The following is a 25088-nucleotide window of genomic DNA, read 5'->3' on the forward strand; positions in this document are numbered from 1 at the left end:
ACCCAATGAGGTGGCAGTAAGGGCTCCCATGCTAACCTGGCGGTAACTGAGCAACAATTACTGCTGGGTAAGCACCAGCGCTATAAAAGTAGAAACTATTTGTGTAGTGCCAGAAATGGTGCATGCAGGGGATGGGAACTACCATCTAGCTCCTGCGGTAGCCCGGCAGTAGTTCTGGAATAGTGAGCGGTAAGCCTGCGTTGGGCTTACCGACACTTAGTAAAAGGACCCCCAAAATCATTGCCAAGAAATTAAAGAATAATGTTTGCGCTTATTAGTATTCAGCTTGTTAAAAAAAAAGCCAAACAGGATGCGAATGCAGGCATGTGTTTATAGTACCCTAGAATGAAGAAACAAGTCTTAATACAGAAAAGAATCACTGTTTATTATTGGCTTCAAATGTTACATGTTCTTTCAAAAATTAAACTCTCCAAACATCTTATAGCATCTTGTCAGTTTAGTGGCAGCAAGGAAAAACACACCGAGACAAATCCTTTAAAAAGCATTTACAAAAATACATTGCACAAAGTCCTCTCTCATGTCTTTAAAAATAAATTAAGCGTTATTTGAAACATTCCCATGTGCATTTACCCCCCCCCCCCCCATTTAGATTTACATACTATGCTTCTGATTTATATATTTGATTTATATTATATAAATACCTGTACATTTTTTTCCACTCATCTACATAGGCCACTTGCAACCAAACAAGGATGAACAGACTTTGTATCTGTGTTTCTTATGTACTTATTTAAATGGACTTGGGGAAAATCCACTATTTCTGGGATAAGCAGTATAAAATGTTTTGTACTTTTATGGGAACTTGCCAGGTATTTGTGACCTGGATTAGCCACTTTTGGAAACAGGATGTTGGGCTTGATGGACCTTTGGTCTTTCCCAGTATGGCAATACTTAGGTACTTATTTCAGGACAGTTGTGCAATATACATAAACTCCAGTCACAAAACCATTTAGCATCATTTGTCTTTCTGGCAACACGTCAACTTTTACAACAAAGATGTTGATAAAATGAAGGCTTGATAATAAGAACTTAAAGATGAAATGACTAACAAACCTATGGTGCTTTCAAAAATTATGTTTATAAAAGGTTTTTGAATAATGTTTTCTGGATATGCTCAAAACACAAAATCCGCATTTACCATAAAAAATATCTGCAATAGTACTGAAATGTAATCTGCTGGCAAAACTGACCACAAAAACGCAGCCAAAACAACTAGTCTGGGGAAAAAACACGCAAAGCAACACACAAAAAATGAGTTATGTAAACTGAAAATACAACAAAGCGTTCAGGTGGCATGAAAGTAACTGTGGGTAATCTGAGTCTATATCCTAAAATATGGGGAGGTTTTTTTTTTTTTTTTTTTTAAAGCAGCTCCCAATTTCATACCCACAATGAACATTGCATGAAATAAATGTGCTTGCGATGAAGATTTCTCTCATGCACATTTCTTGTAGATATGCTGAAATCATGAAAGTATGTGGTGTCACCAGGCCAGATTTGGGAAGTCCCATTATTGAGTACACACATAGGTCCCCGAGCTGCCAGACAGTATTTATGCGAGACTCTCTGCTGGGATGAAAATGTTTTCTATAGGAGCACACACTGAACCAGCGACATCTCTTTTCCAGTTTTCCCTGAAGACTTACATGTTCCAACTGCAGAATCTGGGGGAGGGGGTGAATAGAGGGATGGTACCTGAGTAGTTGGGAAAGGAATGAGCAGATTAATGTACTCCACCATTGATTTTAGATTTGGTTGCAAACTTCACTATTCAAAATACTTTGTTGCTCTATTACTACTAGTAAGTAGTATTACATATATTTGAAGGGAAAACAGAAATACAAAAGTTAGAAATAGAAATATATGCTCTCTGGACTGAAGGGAATCTCTTTCCAGCAAATCTCAAACAGCTCATTCATAGAGAGGCCCAGTATGTGTAGGCAGACCGGATAGTCCAAATGACCTGGAGGCAGCAGCAAGGCCAAGTAAAAAACTAACAGCCAACAGTGACCAGTATGGCAGGAAGATTAAATTTAATCAACAGGATGTGATCCCAATGTGGCCACGTTTCAGTGAGCACCTGTATCAGGGGTGCGATACCTGATGTAAATGGAAAGATCATATGATTTCAAACTGATATAACATCAAATCTAAAGTGTTAAATAGCACCAAAAATCAATAACTGTTTAACACTCTAGATTTGATGTTATCCAATTAAGTGTAATTTTTATGACAACTCTCTTTCCATTTACATCAGATGTCATAACCCTGATGCAGGCACTCACCAAAACATGGCTATGTCAGATTTGCACCTTGTTGATAAATTTAATCTTCCTGCTATATTGGTTGTCATTGGTTATTTTTTTCCTTGGCTTTCCTGCTGCCTCCAGGTCAGGCTGGACTTTCCGGTTTGCCTAGAATCAATCATGACCTATTTTCTAGCTATCTTGTAGGGGCTCAGAATCAAAGAGAACTTGAAACATTTTGCTAAATTATAAGATACCACCCCCTCCATTAATAAGAAACAACCCCTCCCCAGCCACACACATGCATATTCCTCCTTCCACCAACATGCACTTTATTGCCACATATCTGCCAACAATGTTAAACGTAGCTGAACCTCTTCCATTCCCCCACTCTGTAACGCTGCATTACTGATTTTTTTTTTGTTGATACAGTTTATACCGGATTTCCCCTGCAATCAAAAATATATACACTATATACACACACACAGACATAAAACTGCCAGCTGTGAAAACAACCTTCAAGGATCACAAACTCACACATCTGGCAAGTTTCTTAAAAAGTGTATACTAAATATAAAATAAAAAAAAAACAAAACAAGTGCTTTATTCATTTTTAATAACTTTTTTTTTTTGTTTACCATAAAACCGAAACAGTACAGCTCTCTCATTTGTTAACTGGTTATTTATGAACCAGAACAGGCTGCATGGATATATTAGCGAAACAGAAAGTGATCACCAGCAGCTAGTTTGAGCATCAGACTTCTGTCGTGTATTATTCTGCCAACTGTTTCCTGCCATTCAGCTTCCTTATTCCTGAAATTTCCAGTGTTTGAGACTTCCAGTATATACAAATAATAAAATGTGCAACCATATGGCTATGTCTGGAAAAGGTCATCATTTACTTGGCTTCCCATGTACCCGGAACCGATAAAGACAAGTGTACTCATTATGGCCCCAGTTAGAGAAAACCCGTAGTTCTATTATCTGAAAGGGATCTTCATTTTCCACCTAAAAGAGAGACAAATTACATTTTTAGTATCCAAACATGTCTGGAAAGGGGATGAAAATCTTTCCTTTACCACTGTTTAAAGGCTTCAACTAGGTCACATTCACTGTTGCAGGGTCGACCAAGCTTAAGAAATATGCAACAAGGGAGGGATTTAGGGATAAGGAAGAGGGGGGGAAAATGAAAAGTAAACGGTTGTGAAAAGTTGGAAACCACGTGGATTAATAGATATTACTGTATGGAGTGACAAATGTATAATGTGGTCATGTGTTTAATAAAATTTCTAAATTAAAAAAAAAGAAATATGCAACAAATCCAACAAATTTAACAAATAGGTAGGGCATTGTATTTGCTAAATAAATATTGTACAATTCAAAATAAAGCTAAATATCTGAAAAAAATTTAGAATGAGTTTAGTCTCAAGTGCCCTTAAGAGCCGGACCTCTAAGGGTATTGACTAGTTTCTCTAACCATGAAAACAGTTTTCAAAGGCGCTTACCCAGGTAAACTGCCTGCCTGAAAACACTGTAGTAGTACCAAAGAAAAAGGACAAACCGGAATGAATGTGAAGCAGACCAAGTGATTTTCTGCTCGTAAGAAGCTAGCTAAGGGGCCCTTTTACTAATCTGTGTTAGGCACTAATGTGCGCCTAACTCAGCAAAAGTGGACTAACCAGGATGTACTAAAGCATTCTGCATTAGTTTTGTCATGTGCGGTATTTATTTATTGGAGGGGCACATCAGGGCACAGAATATGTGCGCTAGCATAATAACCTAGCATGCCACGCTAACTGGTTAGTGCATACATGACTCTGGAGCCCTCAGCGATACGTGCTCCTGCATTAATTTGTTGAAATGGTCACATGCTAATGCTAACATTAGCAATGCCTTATATTCAAAGAATAGAAAAGGTCAAATTTACAGCCGTTGCTACAAATGGGCTTAAGTACACAGGCCTATGAGGATGGTTTTCTGAGGTCGTAACTGCCTCACCTTTACTAAGCTGTCTGACCCTTCCCCCCTTTCTTCTCGTGTGTTTGGTGTGCTATTCTGTTATTATAGTTCTTTTCCTTTTATGTTTATGTAGTTTGATATTTTTAAATCTGTAAACCCCTCTGCTCGCCAGCTAGAGCAGTATAGTAAATGTAATAAACTATAACTAGGAAAGGCCAGCGTAAGGACGCGCCAAGCCCATTTCTTAGCACAGCTTAGTAAAAGGGCCTCTAAAAGTAGACAAAGCAATGGGATCAACTGAAATACATTAGAGAACATTAAGGGAACTTCAGTTCTGGAAGCTCTGCTGTCTGACCTTTTCAGTATTTCTTTAGAATAAGGAATGGGTCAGAAAGACAGGCAGAAGTGGCTCATCTTCACAAAAAGACAGTAAGAAGGTGGTGGGGAACTAATAGGCAGTTAGACTGAGCTAGGTGGTGACTATATTAACGGGATTCCTGCTAATTCCTGGAATACAGTTACAGGATCTGAGTCAAGTCTTGCCAGAAAGTGGGTGACCACAGCTGGATCAGGGAAGTGGATTTCAATTAGGCTTTTGAAAGGACTCCATGCAGGTGACCTATAAATAAACTGAGTACCCTTATTATGGATCCAAAATGACTAAGGGCCTCTTTTACTAAGTCGCGCCATTGATTCTCTGTGCGGCAAATGAGAGGAAGCCCATTCAATTCCTATGGGCTTCCTCTCATTTGCTGTGTGGAAATTGCTAGCATGGTTTTGTAAAAGAAGCCCTAAATTAGTAACTGGTGAAGTGGAATGGAGCACACTCTAATGAAAGGGGGTTGCCTTGGGCCTCTTCTTTTCAACCGTTTCTTAAGCAATATTGAAGAGAAAGGGGGCACATCAAGGAAAGGTTTGCCTTTTTGTGGATGAAAAATCTGCAAAGAGTAGACACAATGGAAGGTGCAGAAATATGAGGAGATGTCTAGCAAAGCCTAAGGAACAGTCTAGAGTTTGGTAGGTAAGAGTGGATGCAAAGGTCACAAAATCACAAGTGAGCAGTACAGTAAAGGGGTGAAGTTCTATGCACAACACAGCAGTATCTAATGATCTTAAGGTGACCAAACAGGTAGCTACAGTGATGGTAAAGGCCAGAAGCATGACTGGGTGCACAGATAGTAGAGGTTCGAAGTTACCCAGTTCCAAGAGGGAGACTTTAGCCCTATCAGAATGTACTATGATATCTGCAGCATTGATTTCAATGGGTAGAATCAGGGACCACACTACTTTAGGATAGAAGCTCAAAACAAACTGGCCAAAAGGTCTCCCTCCTGGAACGAGGTTAATGACGACCCCAAGAGAGAAGAATGGCAATTGGGAAAAAAGTAGGTGACGATGCCTCTGTTTAGGTCACTGGTGAGACTGCACTGCAGTACTGTGTGCATTTTTGGAGACGGCACCTTCAGAAGGACATAATCTGGATGAGTCAGTTCAAAGGCTGGCTATTAAAATAGTCGGTAAAACATACAAACAGACTTAAAGATGTAACTATGTACATCCTGAAGAAAAGATAAGTTAGGGGAGATTACAAACATTTAAATACCTCCATGGTATAAATACATAGGAGGCTCTGGATTGAGGCGTTATAGAATGAGGGTGAAAGGAGGCAGACTCAGGAATAATCTAAGGAAATACTTCTATATAAAAAAGGTGAAAAATGCATGAATAGCCTTCCAGTGGAGACAAGGAGGCTATGGACCAAACTGTGTCCAAATCTGGGCACAAAAAACGAGTGCTAAGAGCTATTCTAAAAATGGTGCTCAAAGTTAGGCATCATTTATAGAGTAGCACTTAGTAGTGGGATCTGCGCTCAATTTTAAGTGCAAGGATTTAAACCAACTGAGTCTAAGGAAGAGAATAGAATTACCTGACTGAAATAATTCCTACATATTACTTTCTCTGTATTTCCAGCAAGTTGTTTTATCGCTTGTAAAAATTTAAATGGTTATAAATAAAATTTAAACCAACTGAAACCAGATGTAAATTCTTAGGCACAGATTTCCTTTATTCTGACACACTGCAGGCAAATTCAAGGAACGTCCCTGATCTGTCCATTCGCCTTCCATGGCCACACCCCTTTTTTCAGATCTGTGCATAAAATGTACCCACGTAATTTCAAATTTATGCTAATTAGCACTGAATTTAGCACCCAATTATCAATGCTAATTAAATTGTGTGTGCAAATCGGGGCCATGCCCGAATTTGCACATGGAGTGCCATAGAATTAGGGTGTATCTGATTTCAAGAATGTATGGGACAAGCACAAAGGATCACCAAGGGAAAAGAAGGGATTGTAGAATTTAAAATTTTATATACCACTTTACCAACCAAAAATCATTCAAAACAGTTTACATAAAACATTAAAATACAATAGAAAACAAAAATAAAAACTAAGCAGTTGGGGTTGATAAGCCATAAATAGCCATATCTGCTATTTATATCCCTCCTCTGCCCAACCAAAAATATTCATACTTCTAGCCAGATTGGTATTTCCATAAGTGTGCTTAAGGAGAGGAATAAAACAGTATGCATGCATTACATTTTCTAAATATATGCAAACTATTTTGCCTCTACTCCGTTGCCTGCATAAACAACTGGCACAACGTATGTTGGCACTTTAGCCAGTATATTTTGGAGCTAATTTTCAAAAGGGAAGCAATACAGGTGGTTTTGCTTTTAAAAACTGGTGGCAATATAATCAAGCTTAAAGATGCCGATATCTACTATACAATTGCCCCCATCATGCAAGACTTCAATCTCAGACTGCCATATTTGTTGAATATTGCAGCAGCTTTCACAAAAGTCTGTTTGGCAGGACCATATTTAAAACAAAAAAATAAACTGAAGTATGTTCTTTGTAGGTGCCTTTTCTAGGAGTTTATCAAAATATCTATTTGTAGGGCTTGTATGTTTTGGAAGTAAATTATAACCATTATCATTTTAATTAAATTGGTATAAATCTTTGCTGGGTTGCTACTAAGCACTATGAATACTGCTGTAGCATACTTTTATCATTCATTGCCTAACAAAATGCATCTTTTTTTTTTTTTTACTGAAAACGTGCTTACTGTCACGGGGAAAGTCTGCAGCGGCTCTCCATCTTGATTGTACATGAACTGGCCTAGAAGTCTGCCCTCTTCTTGATATTCATCTTCAAGTCCCTGTAAACAGAACAATCTTTCATGTCAACATAAGACACCCTAGGTTGAAAATGAGCACGCTTGCAGTACGGTACAAAAATGGCCATTTCTGCTCCTGTAAAACCAGGCACCATTGCCATCTTCCAGCATTAGCGGTGCTCTCTGTGGATACATTTCAATGAAATCTGCCACGAAAGCTGGAGCCTCAATTAGACTCCTACCAAATTCTATTCAAAACTACCCATGAAGAGGGCCTTTGGTACGTCTACACAGACTTACAGCGACAGCAATGGGTGCTTTTCACTGATGAAACAACTGAAGTAGTTAACGCCATATGCTACAAACATTTTCATCATTTGCAGCAGAATCTTTTGTATCGAGTGAATAATTAGTCAACATAATTTGTTGTATACAATATGTCAAGACTTAACTTAGATTCTTTTACAAGTGTGACAAATTGTAAAAAACAAAACAAAACCCTAAGCTGCATCAGTAACATACTGCGAAATCCTAAGAATTAGAGTGGCATATTTACACATCAGCATGCATTAAAGTAAGATAAGTGGTCAGGAACTAAGTACAAAAATAGCGACAAATGATTTGTATTCTACAAAAAGGAGGGAGAGAGTAATTATTTGCCTTATAATTGTTCTTTTCCGCAAACAGCATCCCCACAAGTTACTAATTTGTCACATGACCTGTTACTTGCAAGGCTCCATGAAGCTTCTCATAAGACCTTCAACTTTGTATACCTTCATGTACCACTAGGTGGCATTAGAGATGTTAGGAACCAACTGTGTTTTGTTTTGGAGTGGCAGAAACAGGGAGTGGGTAGCTCCCAAACAGGAAACAATCATCACTTACACCAGCAATTTCCAGCACAGATATCTGGCTAAGAGCCAGTGGCTAAGGCCTCTCATGTGCTCTGTCTTCCAACCCTTGTTTTCACTGAAGTTGATGCTGTTTTCCAATTTGGTGTCTAGGGAAGATTAATCGGGCCCATAATACACCATTCCAGAGCACTGGCAAAAGTACACAACCAGCAGCCCCTCAGGAGAGAGGAGATACGATAGAGACATTTAAATACCTTCATGGTATAAATACTCAGAGGCGAAGTCTCTTTCAACTGAAAGAAAGGTGTGGAATGAAGGGAGTAGGATGATGGTGAAAGGTGACAGACTCAGGAGTAATCTAAGGACATACTCCTTTATAGAAAAGGTGATGAATTTGTGCAATGGCTTCCCGGTGGAGGTGGCAGAGACTGTATCTGAATTCAAGAAGGCTTGGGACAAGTACATAGGATCTCTAAGGGAGAGATAGTGATAGTAGATGGTATGGATGGGTAGATTGGAGAAGCAATATGGTCTTTATCAGCCTTCATTTTCTGTTTCATCTGGACGATACCATAAATTCAAACCTCAAGTCTCAAAGGCACGCAGCATTCAGGGTGGCCAGGTATTCTATTTTAATGTAAAGGCCAGTTCTGTTTTTTTTTTTTTTTTAAATTATCCTATGTCCTGCATAAGCAAAAAAGGATGCACTATTGTCCTGTATTTCATTCTGGACATATATGGCAAAACATTTTCAGACTAAATTTCAAACATCAGATGGGCTGATGTAGGTTTCAAAAAGGGAGGTGTACATATAACGCATAATCCTTTTATTCTTTTCCTCTCTCAGTCTCAACTGCCATTCTGCTCCTCCTCCATTACGCTTTTCTCTCCCTCCTTTCTGCTCCTTCCATGTTGCCTGCCACTCACCAACTAATTTCTTTTCCTCCAATTCTCTCCCCTCCAGCACTGCCCCCCCATACCCTTTAATCTCCAGCCCATTTCACCCCCCCAGTTTTCATCCTCTCCTCAGGTTCCTCCTCATCCTCCCATGTTTTTGATCATTTTCAGTCTTCCCTTAGTCCTTACATTCCTCTCTCCGTTTCTCCTCTTCCAGGTTTCTCTCAGTTTCTTAATTAGTTTCAGATTTATATTCTGCTTTCTATGGAACAAGTCCAATGCAGAAAAACAAGCAGGCCAGTGAAACACAATGAGCACACATTCTGCTGCTTGAGCTGCTCCTCATCCCACACTTTTTGTGATCAAGCAGCCTAAAATGACCTGCAGAGACTGAATGTGTGTGCATACTGTGTCTCTTCCCCCACCCCCAATGCTTCTCGCCTGCTATCACTGCTCCTCATCTACCTTTGAGGGACCAGGGAAGACAGGGCCAGTCTTAGCAACAACTGCAGTGCCCTGTGCAGACCAGTACTACTGCCCGCTGCCTGTAAAAATTGACATGTATGTACATTTGATGATTTCACAAACCCTATCTGATGTTATGACAAACTAAAATAAAATTAAAGTTTTAAAGTCGCCTCAGTAAGGCCAACACATAATCCCTCTACTGCAAAGCACTAAGCACAAACTCGTGCAGAAACCCACTCGGGAGGGGGGGGGGGGGGGGGGAGATGCACTAAAGTCGTCATTAAGAGCCGTTCCATACTGAATTCCACAGCGAATCGGTAGGGAACGGCTATGCATGAAGGAAAGGGAATGCAAATGAGCTGCTCGTTGCAGCTCACTTGCATTCTCTAATCCTTCGTAAAACTGTCGGATAATCGGCCTGTAGAACATGCGCAGAGCAGCCACGCGTTATGCTGGCTGCTCTGCGCATGCCAAGGACGTCAAAAAAACAAAAACAAAAAACATGTCCTTTTTGGACGGCCTTGCCCCCCCCCCCCCCCCCCCCGCCGCTGCCATTCCCCCCTGCATTGAAATCAGAACTTTACGCAGCCCCGGCCCCCCTCCCTTCCTTCCTTGAAATGACAGCTTCCCCGCCATCCTCCGCCCCCCCCCCCCCCCATCCATCTCCCACCGGGCCCTCACAGCGCCTCTCACCGCTGTGTGAAGGCGCTGCACCGGCAACAACAGCTGATCGCCTCTCCGGACTTCCCTCCTTTCCTCCCTGGCCTGCCCTCGTCAGACCAGGGAGGAAAGGAGGGAAGTCCAGAGAAGCGCTGTGAGGGCCCGGAGGATGGCGGGAAGCTGTCATTTCAAGGAAGGAAGGGAGGGGGGCCGGGGCTGCTTAAAGTTCTGATTTCAATGCAGGGGGAGTGGTGGCAACCTCAGGCGGGGGGGGGGGGGGGGGGGGGGGGGCAGGGGCAAGGCTGTCCATAAAGGATGCTCCTGACGAGCACTTGGTCATTTTTGTCCCCTCCCGATTTTTATTTTTACACTTTATAAGTTTTCCAAGCCCGCGCAGCCCCAACAAGAGGTACAGACCTCTCGTTAGATTTCCCAGCATCTCTCCTGTGTTCCCGTTCAGCATCTGCCTAGTCTCTTTCCCACTCTCCATGTGTCAGTCTTCTCCTATATTTTTTCCAGGGTGGTTTTTCCATTTTTTTCTCTCTTCTTTTCTTCTCTACATCTGTCTGGCACTGATGTTTCATTTCATGTTTTTTTCCCCCCACTTTTCTCTCTCACTTGCATCTATCTACTGACTTTTACCATCTCCCTCTCATCCCATTTCCAGCACTCCCAATGCCCCCCCCCCCCCCCCGTTTCTTCCTCACCCAGTCTCCTAAACCCCTGCCCCATCTTTCACCCACTTCTTTAGTCCCCCATTCCCATCCTCTGTACTCAACCTCTTAGCCCTTATCTACTCTCCACTGCATCTCATCACCCTATCAGTCCCAGCTCCATCCCAGTCTCTCCTTCCTTCCCTTGCCTCAAAGGCCATTCTTCTGTTACGCTATACCCAATAGCCTCTCTTTCACCATCTTTTTAGCGCCATTTCCACTCTCACTCAACCCCTTCAGAGACCCATCCCTTTTCAATGCCTCTGATCTTCTCTCCAGTCTTCCAGGTCATTCATGTTATGTCTCAACCTTTCCCTATATCATCCCTTTTTCTTGCCCCTCTTCTCATATCCCTCATTTCACACCCTCACTCATTCTCCCAACCAATCAATATACCTCCCCACCATACCTAAAAACTGCCAAGTATTCACCATCCCCTCAAATTCCCACTCCATCTCTTCTATCCGTAATTTCCTGCCCTGTTCCTCTTCCTCTCCACCCACACTGCCTAGTCCCATCCTCTTCCGCTCTGTCCTCCTCCCCTCTACCCATACCCCCTAGCCCCACCCATCTCCTGCTCCTTCCCCCCACACCTCCTAGCCCCATCTTCTACTCTGTTCCCCTCCCCTGGCATCTCTTTCCTTTCATTTCCTCCCTCCAGTCTGGAATCAATCGCCTTCCCTTCTCTTTTCCCCTCTCCTCCTCTCCCTCCATGGTCTGCCATCTCTCTCATTCTCTTCCCTTTGACAGTCTGACATCTCTCTCCTCCCCAACACCCCTCTCCGTGGTCTGACATCTATCTCCTTCCCTTCTCCTATCCAACTCACCTCACAGTCTGACATCAATGCCCTTCCCCCTGCCCCCCAGTCTGGCATCAATGTCCTTCCGGCATCTTATCTCCTTCCCTGCCTTACTCCACCCCATATTCTGGCATCCCGTCCCCTTCCCTCCTCCCCCAGTCTGGCATCTCTCCGATGCCATCCTCCCCTCCTCGCAGTGTGGCGCTCTCTTATCCTTTCCCTCCCCACTCCTGGTGATGTGGTGGTTCTCCCCCCTCCCCCCCCCAAATTGGCAGGTGCAGCACTCCTTGCTTCACCCCTCCCCCTGTGGGATCTGGTACTAGTCTCGCCCTTCCCGCTGCCCATATTGAATCTTCTGTGCTGCTGCTCGCTAGCAGCATCAATGAAGTAAGCAGACTGCATTTGGCAGCCCCCAGAGCTTTCTCTCTGCTAAAACTTCCTGGCCCAGGGACGCGTTGTAGCAGAGGGAAAGATTCCGTGGCCGCCGAAGGCAGTCTGCTTACTTCACCGATGCTGCCGGCGGACAGCAGAACGATTAAAAGAGGGCAGAGATGCAGGAAGCGAGAGAACAGTACCAGATCCCACAAGAAGGGCGATTGATAGGCTGGATTTCAGGTGGTGAGAGGGATATGCCAGGGCCAGTACGGGGCGCCCCTGGTAGCGCGAGGCCTTGTGTCTAAGATCTGACCTGAGGGAAGATATTATTACACTGGGATTTATGTTCCGCCTATACCTTTGCAGTTCAAGGTCAGATTACTAAGATAAACTAGATCAGAAATCTAGGCATTACAAAAATTCAAAGTAAAAAACAATACTACTAACGATGGAAATTCTAACAGGTCATGACTAAAACAGTCCATTTTAATTACAACCTGATGTTAGCATTGTGAGCGGTTTCAAAGCTCATGATACTCCAAACTAACACCATCAGCACATGGGTTTTGAAAATACTCATGGTACCAACATTTGGTCCTCATATAAGGGTTTGGGTAGGGCAGACAGCAAAGCACAAATTCCCAACTCAGTGTTGTGAGAACATATCCACTTACTACCTTGTTGTAGCTTGTATATCTAGTCAATGAAAAGTAAAAAACTGATTAGCTTCAGTGCTGTATAGGTTGCAGTGTGCCTTTTCCAGTCTAAGCTCAGAATAGTCACAGTAAGAAATGCAGACTGTTTGCTACTCAGTCACTTAACACATCCCCCTTCCTCTTTAGGGGCTCTCCATTTCTCCTTGTATCACCATCAAGAATGGAGTGAATGAACTGGATCCAGTCACTCTGACACCACCTAGTGAACTTTGAGAAGGTTCTAATAAGACAGAAGCTGCCATACATCCAGTTATGTAACACCAATGTGATTATCACAATGCTCACCTCTGGACAGCTAATGAAATATTCCTAGCTTGGATAAATGTGTAGGAAGTGGTGTCTTAGTTTACAATTTTTTTCTAGAACTTTTACACTGCACAAAATGTAAATCAGAGCTAGGAAATTAATCGAACACTTTAGGTTCTCACTGACTTAATTCAAGAAACAAATGCAACTTACATATACTGCAAAATCCTTAGGAGCACTTGTGATGTTGCCGGTTGGCGAGAGAGTCTTTGGTATGTGTTCCACAGTAAATGCTGTAGGGTAGATCATCATAGAAAGTCTAACTACAAGGTAACCCTGGGAACCCTTAAATGCCCAGCAATTTCCAGGGTAGATATCAGGCTACAAAATTAAAACAAAACAAGAAGTTATCAACACAGTGGGAAAGGCAGATTATGCATCTTTTGTTATCCCCAATAAGATAACAGATTAGGGGAGACATATGCTTAGTTTTGCCTTTTTACCCCCACACCCACCCAATAAAGAAAACAAAGGTTCAGATCTCTGCAGGTACTTTTTCCTCTAGGTTATTTTAAATTTTCAGAGGTACATGCATACCTTCCTTTTAAGAACCGGTTCAATCTGCTGGTAGAGCTAATAGGCAGGTTTGAAAATTGCCCTAAAAATAGCTAGGACTATTTGCTCAAGTTATGCATTTACACAGATCAAAGTGTGCACAGCTTAAAGGGATGACAATACATACCTTCAAATTTTCAAGCTACAAGACAACAGAGAACCAGGAAAACAAAACAAACAAAAGACCACATACAACAAAACCTCCAACAGAATGGAAAGGAACCCAGTCCCCCTATAGGATTACTTCAAGATCTTATTTTGCTCAGTGACTAGCATGTGAATACTCAGCTGATGAAGTTGCTAAGGGTTACTTGTTGCATATTTACATAGTAACATAGTAGATGACTGCAGAAAAAGACCTGCACGGTCCATCCAGTCTGCCCAACAAGATAAACTCATATGTGCTACTTTTTGTGTATACCTTACCTTGATTTGTACCTGTCCTTTTCAGGGCACAGACCGTATAAGTCTGCCCAGCACTATCCCCGCCTCCCAACCACCAGCCCTGCCTCCCACCACCGGTTCTGGCACAGACCGTATAAGTCTGCCCAGCACCATCCCCACCTCCCAACCACCAGTCCCGCCTCCCACCACCGGCTCTGGCATAGACCGTATAAGTCTGCCCAACTTTGTCAATGGAACGCATCCAAGATGGATGCTGGAACTCATAGCGTTTTTTACATTGACTTTTCCTAGTGATTTTAGAAGTGTTTTTGGTTAACAATAAACATTTTCAGAAGGGTACAGTATATAAGGATACTAGATCCACCTTCATTTTTTAAATTTTATTGAGATTTTTATGCACTTCTGTTTTTAAGAATGGGTCTAAGTGGCTTTATTTTGCTTCTTTGAGGGGAAATAACTGCAGTGCCATTGGCCAAATACCCTCATTGTTAATGCTCTGGGCCCTGATTGGCCCTGAAGTGCAAGATTCAGCCAGAATGTGCTGTAATTTCCTAGTTTCAGAGTGGGAGTGTGGACAGTGAAGATCTCTGCTGAGACCCTGCTCAAAACCTGTGCACAATTTTTCCTGAACTCCCCAGGTACTACTTAGGTAGTAGGAAAGTGTTTAGTTAGTTTTAATGTTGATTCTTGTTAGTTTTTACATCTTTTCACCATTCACTGTTCTAACTTTTTATGATAATAAATCTATTACTTTATTAGCTCTGTCATCCTAGACTGACTCAGAATCTTGGTAGTTTGTGTGCTTGGTCTGTGAGTGTTTCCTAGGAACTGTGGGACCCCCAAGATTGTGGCCCCAGTGTCCTTAGAAACCACCAGAGAATTAACTTGCGGGTGGGAGATTCACCCAGAAGTGAGACCCAGTGCGGTGGGTGGAGGGTGCCAGGGTAGTGGCCGCAGGGTTAGCCCCAGGTGGGTGCTAGGCGTTTCATGACAGGTTGATTGCATATTTGATAAGATGCAGTAAGCTACACTGCAGGCATTTTTAAATCCATTCTAATTCAATCTGGCAGAAACCAGGCCAGCAAAAGAGAGACCACCCAGGATGTGGAGGTGCACTTGATCCCCATGGAAAAGGTCCAGTGAGAAAGTAGAGAAGGAGTGGGGAAGGTAGGGTCTTTCCAACCAGAGAGACAGACATATGATTAAAAATAGTTTATTGGTAGCATCCAACAAATATATAACTCAACACAGCTGTGTTTTGGCGCTGTAGCGCCTTCTTCAGGAGTCTACAAAATTAAATATGAAAGTAAACATAAAAGATAGAGAAAAGTACATATATTAACAGAAAAATTAATCAAGTACTAGTAAATCAATATGACAATGAATAACGAATTAGAAGTAGAGATAAAAACAACAATAATAGTAAATAAAGCATATAAAGCAGGGTGACTGTACTGAATACTATAAAACAGAAAAATACATCAGCATGTATTAAAATAAAAATATAAATATAAAGAAAGGAAACAATTAAAAGCAACTACATACACAAAACCATTCGAAATTATACCAGCATAATGGCATGACATAAAAGCATAATTTGTTTACGTGTGTGTGTGTGATGTAAAAAGTTCAAACTCAATTATATAAGCAAAACTACAAAAATATAAAGAGATATATATATTTTGGAATATAAAGAGGTTGGAATGCATATCAAATTTTATATTAATAGTTCTATACCCAGAGAGGCTCAACTACCTATTCCTGGCTGGATTACATGGGGGAGAGTAGGTGCAGTAGTGTATCAAGGGCAAGGTGTTGGGGGCAGTCCGCCCCAGGTGCAGGCACCAAGAGGGTGCTCAGAGCAAGCGCGTGGCTGTCAGCTCTGCCTGCCCCCAAACGCTACTTCTTTTTCCAGGGCAGAGGACTAGCATAGCTAACAGCTGCACATGATGGGGTAATGAGCTTTGGGGGGGGGGGGGGAAGGGGGGCTCAGTGGCGACCCACCCTAGGTGGCAAACAAGCTAGGAATGCCACTAAGTAGGTGAATCAGGGTGGGGGGGATGCTGTGAAGATATAGGGAGAGTTTAGTGGTGTTTAATATGGAAGGGGACTTGAGGTCAAATACTAGCTAGATATATTCAGCAAATTGGGAAATCTCCTTTTTTTTTCTCGATGTGATAGAGGGCTTGGGGGTGATGACTACAGCAGACACAAACTAAAGGGGGGGGGGTTCTAGCTGTTTCATGGGACACCTGAAGAAACAATGAGGCACCTTTGGGTTGGAACATTTTGGGGTTAAATTAGCCAGGAAATACTTTTTAGGAAAAAAAGGCTGTTTTTTTAAAAATCTGCGTATGATACACAGCTAGAAGGGGGGGGGGGGGGTTATAGGGTGGGAAGGGAAGTAGTAAAAGTTTGACAATAAATAGTTATCATGAAAGCTAACTATGAGGCAAAAATTGCTGTATGCTGCAAGTTTGTATTTTGAAAGAAAGTTTAACAAATAGTTGGAGTTAAAAACAAACACCCCCCGCCCCCCCACAAGAAGTCAGCACTAGCATCATACAGGGCAGATCCATTTATTTGTGCTTCACTTACCTGAATTACTACTCGGGGAGACTGAGAAAAGTACCAGAGAGGAATTCCAAAGAGGCTCATTAATGCTGTTTTGGTCTCATAGGTCTCTGAACAGCGAGTGCTAAGAATGCTACCACCTTAAAAAGATAAAAGTCAAGTGAACATTTATGACATCTCTCACTAAAGAAATTTCCTGTTCCCCACATATTCCTGAATTGTATTAAAGTAACAGTCCAGCTTGTTCAGACAAGTTTTAATGCTTGCTACATCAATATTCTGTTAATAGAACATAAACTCCCTTCCAAACAAATAGGATGCACCTTAACAAAGTGTGTGTAATTAAAAAAAAGAAAAGCAACACCCTTAACTTATGAGGATTTGACCACACAATATGAATTTATGAATGTAATAAATCTTTTTGTCAAAAAAAGACATCTCCTGTATGTTTACAAGTAAAATAAGTCAATAATGTAAAGATACAAAGTAGAGGCCTCATTGAAGAGGGTCAATAAAATTTTTCTGTTGTGGAAGAGCAGCTGCCAGCAGCACAAAAAAACACTGCCAGTCAGTATCTAACATCCCTCGGGGGGGGGGGGGGGGGGGGGGGGGGGGGAGACACACACTTATAGAACAGACAGTATATATTCAACTCCGTACTTGGCTACAAGAAATAAATTAGCTGGACCCATGTCAATCTGGCTTCAAGATCAGCTCTATGTCTGCTGCTTACTACATCCTTGTTGCTAGGAGTTGGGAGAACACCTACATCAACCCGAAATTAAAGGACAAAACCGTAAGCCCAGCTCTGACTTCCAACTATCGTCCTATTGCACAACTACCCTTTGTTTCTAAATTAATGGAACAAGCAGTTGGTCTTCATCTTGAGGAACATTTACAGCAGCGCTCTGTCCTGCACTAACAGACAGGATTTGGCACTCGCAAAGTACTGAGATGGATTTCATCTCGCGTATACTCAGATACCACAACAACAATGAAACAGTAATCTTAATTTCTTTAGATCTTTCTATGGCATTCGACATAGCCAATTGTGCCCTTATTAATCGTCTCTCTACAATAGATGTCCAAGACCTCACTCTACATTGGGTTCATTTATTTATTTCTAACAGATTCAACCAAGTGTACAAACTAGGTTCGTTATTTTGCCTATCCTGTGGTGTCCAACAAGGCTCTTCAATAATTTTCTCTCCCCACTACTGTTTGTTTTTTTTTTTTTAATCGAGTTTCTAGATTTAGATGTTTTTGCTTAGGCTGATGACATTCAGCTCCTTGCAAGTAACAATCCATCAAACTCTGCCTCTATACAATCATTCAATTCCAAATTGGATCAGATAGCCTCTTGGATCTACGCACATAAACTTGTGCTTAACTATAGGAAATGTACAGGTCTTACTTTCTCGCTCCGGTTCTTACCCCCTTAGTTTGCTCAGTTACCATAGCAGGTAACCTTCACTAGTACTATCTGTTCGAGTTTTAGGTGTCATCCTGGATGAAGGTTTGACATTTTGCCCTTACATATTTATTTTATTTGTGACATTTATATCCCACATTATCCCAAACAGGTTTGAGGCCAATGTGGCTTACAATAAACAGTATAGGATACATAGCAAAGAATAATGCATAAGTAATTTGTTATATCCCAAAATGTATCCAGTACTATACTTGTTTTTCATTTGAAAATAGTAAAAAATAAAAAATAAAAAAAAAAAGAACGGAAATTACAAGCTTTTCTACAATTCAAAATAACAGGTCTTAAATTGAACACAGAACCAGAAGAACAGTTTGTTGCCTATTTTGTCTCCAAACTGTGGAAACTGCTGCTTCTTCAGATGTTTTAAATGAGAAAATACAGGGAAAGACTTTTCAGGCAAGAACTTAAACTGAACAAAACTATTGTAATAATGTGAAACCCAAGGACTTCCTGCTGACTTACCTCCAGATTCCAAGGCAAAGTCCACCATACCAATTCTGTCTTGAGAATAGAGTTTTAATGCATTATTTACAATGATGCGTGCCTCCTGTAAAAGGGAGAAAGTAGTTACTATTTTTTACGTGCAAGGAAAACCCAGGCCAATAACTATTACAGAAAAAGAGGCTTTAAAATTCACTGACCTAAACACTTTTTTTGTGTGTTAGGTTGACAAGTGCTATAATACTGCTGGCCTGTTTGGCTAGTACCACTGTGTGAAGAAATATTGTGTTTAAACCTGTAAAATGTATTGGATATTTTCCTGCCTTGATTATGTCCTGGTGTACTTCTCCTATTTGGCCAGCAGGTGGTGTTTCTTTACTGTAAAGCTGTTATAGGGAACTGAATGTTTTCTTTAACACAAGAAGGAAGCAAGCAGCAGTATACTTTTAAAAACTTGATGACTGGGCTCTGATTGGCCTGGAGTTTGAAAAATTACCCAGTAGTCCTGGTTGTTGCTTCAGTCCTAGCTAGGAAGAAAAGAGAGCAGAATCTCTTTGCTGAGGCTGTTATATATCCTGATATTCCTAGGTACTTTTCCAGGAAGTATGCAAATGTTTAGTGTTATAATTAATCCATATTTCAGTTACCTGTTATTGTTTGCTAATTGCACATTTTACTCACTATCACTGGACAAGTCTCTCTTGTCCTCCTCCTTCTCCTCCACTGCTAACTCCAGGCTTCACTCCTTTTCTCTCGCGGCACCTTATGCCTGGAATAGACTTCCTGGACCTACACGTCTAGCTCCATCTCTACCTGTTTTCAAATCTATGCTGAAAACCCACCTTTTCACTGCTGCTTTTAGCTCCTAGCCACAATTGCCCTCCCCTTGTCCCTTCCTCCATTCTCACCCATTACTTCCCTCACCCGTAACTGTCTTGTCTGTCTGTATTATTTAGATTGTAAGCTCTTTTGAGCAGGGACTGTCTCTTTGTATCAGGTGTTCAGCGCTGCGTGCGTCTGGTAGCACTATACAAATGCTAATAATAATATCAACCTCAAGATGTCTTCCCCTCCTCCTCTGAGATTCACTCATAGCATATGATATAAAATACTTCATCTTGATCTATCCTTGCCATTTTTGGGACACAGACCCTAGAAGTCTGCCTAGCACTGGCTTCCTTCCCAACTACTGAAGTTGCTTCTAAGCACCAGTAAATTTCAGGAGTGGTAGGGGATTTAGGCAGTGGGGTACCTCAGGGTTCATCACTATCACAGATTTTAACATCAGCTCCTACTCTCAATAATACAGGAACAAGGGGTAGGTGTTTGATACGTGGATGACCTCTTACTAGTGGCTCAGATACCTTCTGGGGTCCTTAATCTAGGCCCTTTGCAACGTTGCCTGGATGCAGCTGCACCTTGGTTGAGGGAGAATAGTTTGACAGTGAATGTGGATAAAACCACCAGATGGGTTTGTGAACACTTGGACCAGCCATCTTTGGTTCATATTGCCACTGTAGATGTTTAGATATCTGGGAGCAATTACTGACCATTGTCTTTTAAAGAGCACATTTCTAGTGTTGTACATTAGTGTAGTACAGCATTATTGCATAAGAATTTTCTTGAGGCTAATCTTCATATATTTTTCCATGCTTTGTTGGTTTCAAGACTAGATTATGGTAATCATAGGCGGTCGGTGGCCCAACTGTTTGGGGAGGCTAAAGGGGGCGGGGTTAGGGGGCCAGGGGTGGAGCTTAAATCCATAATTGTCTGATAACACGCAGAAAAAATAAAAATAAGTCACAATACCTTTTATTAAATTTAGATATTAGATATGTATCATATGTCAAAGGATAAAGTGGTTGCTCAAAGCATATTCTAACCACAATTGCTCAACTGCAAAACACTATGCACAACTTTGTCCAAAAACACACTCAACCTTACTGTACCATAAATATTACACTGGGCAGACCTAATACACCAATATACTACTACTACTACTACTACTACTATTTAGCATTTCTATAGCGCTACATACCACCCATACAGAAAATGCAGACTGTCAACAATATGAAACAAGGGATCATATCATCACAATTCTCATGTAGAGCCACAAAACACCCTAATTCATGTTTAATGTGGGATAAAATGCCACAAATAAGTAAATAAATATAAACTTTTAATGTTGAGCACCTGATTCTCAAAGTGGACATATTCCAAACACTATAATGAAAATAAAATGATCTTTTCTACCTTTGTTGTCTGGTGACTTTTTCTGATCATGCTGGCCCAGTATCCGTTCTGCTGCTATCTGTCCTCAGTGCAGGTCAGGAAGTCATCCTCTTTAAATATCACCCTGGCAACCCAGGACACCTCCAGCCAACCCCCCCCCCCTGCTTTCCCAGCAGTAAGGTAAACAAACCATAAACCAATTTCTACAACTGCTAGAGGGCTTTCACTGCAGCACCTGCTGTGAGGATGGCGGTAAATCAACAATTTAATCCCCTCAGAGCAGCTGGACTGCTGCAGCAGGGGGGAGGCTTAGCCTCTCCAAGCCTCTTATACCGGGCGCCTATGATGGTAATGCAATCTATGTGGGCTTACCAATGGCTAGTCTAAAGCATCTCCAGATGCTATAGAATACAGCCACCTTCCATTTGGGTAACAGACAATCACGTGACAGCATTGTTCCTTTATTTACATTGGTTGCCGATTCTTTACTAGATTGGCTTTAAGGTTTTGATTTTGGCCCACCATGCACTTTACACCAAAATGTCCCCTTACTTGGGGTCATTAATCTCATCCTATTCTCTATCTTTTTGAAGGTGCAGTCTCCAGAATTGTATACAATACTCTTAAATGAGGTCTCACCAGAGACTTATACAGAGGCATTATCACCTTTTCCTGCTGGCCGTTCCTCTCCCTATGCACCCAAGCATCCTTCTGGTTTTTACCGTCACCTTTTCTACTTGTTTGCCCGTCTTAAGATGTTTGGATTAAATTATACAACGCATCCACCAGAAAGGTGGTACCTGCTTCTAGGCTTGCTACCTCCAAGACTCTTAACAATTCCGCTAGGGACGCCTTCTTACAACTACTGAGCCCACTGGAAGCAGATGCAAGCTACAAAGCCACCAAAAAGCCAACACACACATCTTAAGACAGATTCAAAAGTGGCTCTGTACATCAGTCTTTGGTTCCTTAAACATTGGCATAGGTATGATCCACTTTTGAGAGAGACAATTCTCCTCCTTCTCCACAGTTAGCAGATAGAGCCGCATCATAGACACTTCCACTTTCAGAGATTTACATTCGGCAAGTCCCATTCTTCCATGATCTTATTCTTGATCATTCTATACACAGGGAACACGTTGGCCATTTTTGTTATCCCCTCAAGCAACAGATCCTCAGAAGCTGAGCTCTTAGCAAAGCATTCCAAGACCTTTAGCAGCATCATTACCTGGGATATTAAAGATAACTCATCCCTATGGAAAATGTAGGCAACTGTGGCACCTTTACCAGAAGCATTTCCCTTCCTCAAGGGCCTACTCCATGGACTTCCTCAGAATCTCCAACGGCTCATCCAGTAGCTTCAGAGAATCTGCTGAATCCTCCAGCATCTCCTCGAACCCAAGTCTAGGCCTCTTTGGTAATGAAGGACTCTACCTCAGCTGGGAAGCCACTGCAGATGCTTCTCCTGAGATAGAAGGTCCGATGCATTAAGAGCACAAACTCAGGGCTAAAGTCCTCCCTCAGTATTTGTGATAATGCCTTACTCAATGCTGGGGAAGGCTTCATCTGACCTCCTACCAGACAACCTCAGAGGCTTGTCCACCTAACTAAACTCCTCTGGTGTCCCAAAGAAAATGATGCCATTCCCACCAAACCTGCAGTCACCTCAGAGCTAGGAGTTCCCCCTTACACTGAGATTATATTTGGCCCCACTGCCACATTTCAGATTGGTGATCTGGTACTGTGCTCTTCTCTGCTCACTGTTTCTCCACACACAAATGGCACTGGCTGCTAGCTCTGATGTTGGCCTGGCAGCTGCTACAGTCTATTCAGTGATGGCTGTGCTTGGCATGCATCACAATGTATTTCACTGTTTGCTTCTCCCTGCGGCCTCTCACTGGCTAAATGTGGCAGCGAAAATTGTCCACTCTCCCACTCAGACTCCGTCTCCTTAAACAATCCTGCTCAGCTTTGCCCTATGCTATTTTTCTTGGTTAAAGCTGAAGTTGCATAAGCAACCACCTCAGGCCCCCCTCCCAAAGGTAGAGGAAGATAGAGGGAACAGCAGTAACACCCTCAATATCATCACCAGCATGGTATTTGGGGCAGGGGATCCAGCAATAGATTTAGCACCCCCAGGCTGAATCAAGCAGCACTTTGCTTTCTTGATCTTCTCTTTTAAATTTCCAAACTGTCCAAGGTGTTGACCACATCCTCCTAGGAGGAAGTTCCCCAATCCAGCCTTCAACCCAACATACACTGCTCCAGACCAGCTCTAGACTGCACAGGTTTATCTCACCTATCATCTGCTAGAAATACTCTAGGCTGGCCTGCCACTAGGCACTGCAGTGCGACAGGAGAGCAGCATCTCCTCTCTACTTCCCTAGCCTCCACCCTGTGTCCAGCATTTTTCTTTACCTCTTTGTGAACCTCGGCCAAAGCTGCAAACATTCAGTGCTGGTTCAGGGTCTATAAACACAGGAGCATGCTCTCAGCACTACCACGTCCCACCTGCCCCGACAGAAACTGTGTTTTGGCTGGGGGAGGGGGAGGGAGGAGAGAGGGAAGACACAGCAGCATTTGAGTGCAGACCTATGTTTAAAGGTCCCAAGCCAGAACTGATCTGCATGAAACTTCAGCCTGGGTCCAGGAAGAGGTAGGGCAGGAGAAATGTTAGACACAGTATGGGGATAGGAAATGCTGAATGGGTGGGTAGGGAGGAGAAAGACAGGGCCTTGAACTACCCCATGGGAGGGGGGGGATGCATGGTTGAAGGTTCACTTAGTTTGTCAGATACCCTTCAGTTAACCCTGGAAATACTGGCTTGTTGTGGGATAACAATCAAATCAATGATTATCAGTCTCTATTTGCTCGTGGGAGAGTATAAACCCACATGTCTGGACTGAAGAGACAAAACAGAATGTAGATTATAGCCTAATACGCAGTTTTTATAATCAAATTGTTCTCTTTGCAATATGAATCCATGCAAAGTATACAGACAGTATCTACCTAATAAAGATAATACAGATTTTCTGTGTAACGTGTCTTGGGAATTCTAGAACAAGCATATATGTAGAAAGAATACCTAAAACCTAGAGGCTCAACTGATACAACTGGAATTTAGATTTAGCTGACACCTTTTCAATAGTAGCTTCAAGTTACATTCAGGTACAGCAGGCATTTTCCCTGTCCCCAGAGGGCTTATAATCAAAGTTTGTAGCTGAATCAATGGAGGATTAAGTGAGTTACTGAACAGAACAAGAAGCATCAGTGGGATCCAAACCCTGGCTTACTTGGTTCTTAGTCTATTGCTCTAACTATTAAGCTATCCTCCAACTTCCGGTCCAAAAATTTGAGTAAGACAGCCAAAAGCTATTTAGGGTCAGAATGATATAATATATAGCAACTGTAAAGTAATAAACAAACAGAAAGAAAATAATCGGAGTATTATTTTTGTAATGTTATAAGTTTCTAGGAATTATACCAAGCAAAGTTAATGATTGAACTGTCTAGCAAGTTAAGAAAGCTCCATTCTCTTTCACAGAAGCTGAGCATGGAAAAAGCTTACCTCTTCTGTAATGCCAGATATGCCTGCAGTGACTGTACTGGCCATTGTGTCCGAGGATGGAATACGCTTAGTTACAGTTATATAGTGTGTAATATTCTTGAAAACTTTTAGCTCCAGTTCTTGCAACACAGCCTGGAAGCTATTTTTGCTCACAAAGTTGGATGAGAGCCACTGCAGCAGTGATTCTGGCAATTCTTCCTGATTACCAAATATTGTCATCTTGACAGATTCTTTAATTCGGTCATCAACCTAAAACCCATCAATACACATAAGTGATTATTTATTATATACAGGTTCTTTTGCTTTATTCTAATCATTAGCTTCATATCTAGTTGTTTGTCATCAAGTAATAAAACAAAACAGATCCCTAAAATCAACCTGTATAAGAATGATATTGTAAAAGTGTTACTCTAGGGCTTCAAGGAGCCCGGAGGCTTGCATGTGTAGAATTAGCAACACAGTGTATAACCAAGTGGTAGTGGGAACACAAGAAAGGTGCTTATATTAAGGTATGAACCTAACACAAATTGCAAGCAGGGCACAAGTGCTGTTTTGCAGTTTCATAGCAATAAAACATCAGTACACACCTGCAAAAAGAAACCACACTTAAAAAGTATTCTCTCCTTT

The 25088-nt window shown here is 41.8% G+C and overlaps 1 protein-coding gene across 8 annotated transcripts in view; it reads right to left on the bottom strand.

The window, feature by feature from the left end:
- Positions 1-1385: 1385 nt before the first annotated feature.
- The window catches only part of SUN1 (Sad1 and UNC84 domain containing 1), a 152971-nt gene continuing 129268 nt past the window's right edge, over positions 1386-25088 (bottom strand). For all 8 annotated transcript variants that reach the window (XM_030212205.1, XM_030212203.1, XM_030212200.1 and 5 more), the window contains 6 exons: positions 24462-24710; positions 18683-18767; positions 16753-16868; positions 13348-13515; positions 7355-7447; positions 1386-3275 (listed from right to left, as the gene is read on the bottom strand). In XM_030212205.1, the coding sequence (XP_030068065.1) occupies positions 3162-3275; positions 7355-7447; positions 13348-13515; positions 16753-16868; positions 18683-18767; positions 24462-24710 (825 nt within the window). In that variant the 3' untranslated portion in view covers positions 1386-3161. The remainder of the gene's footprint in view (positions 3276-7354; positions 7448-13347; positions 13516-16752; positions 16869-18682; positions 18768-24461; positions 24711-25088) is intronic.

The sequence above is a fragment of the Microcaecilia unicolor genome, chromosome 8 (assembly GCF_901765095.1).
Source record: "Microcaecilia unicolor chromosome 8, aMicUni1.1, whole genome shotgun sequence".
Classification (NCBI taxonomy): Eukaryota; Metazoa; Chordata; class Amphibia; order Gymnophiona; family Siphonopidae; genus Microcaecilia; species Microcaecilia unicolor.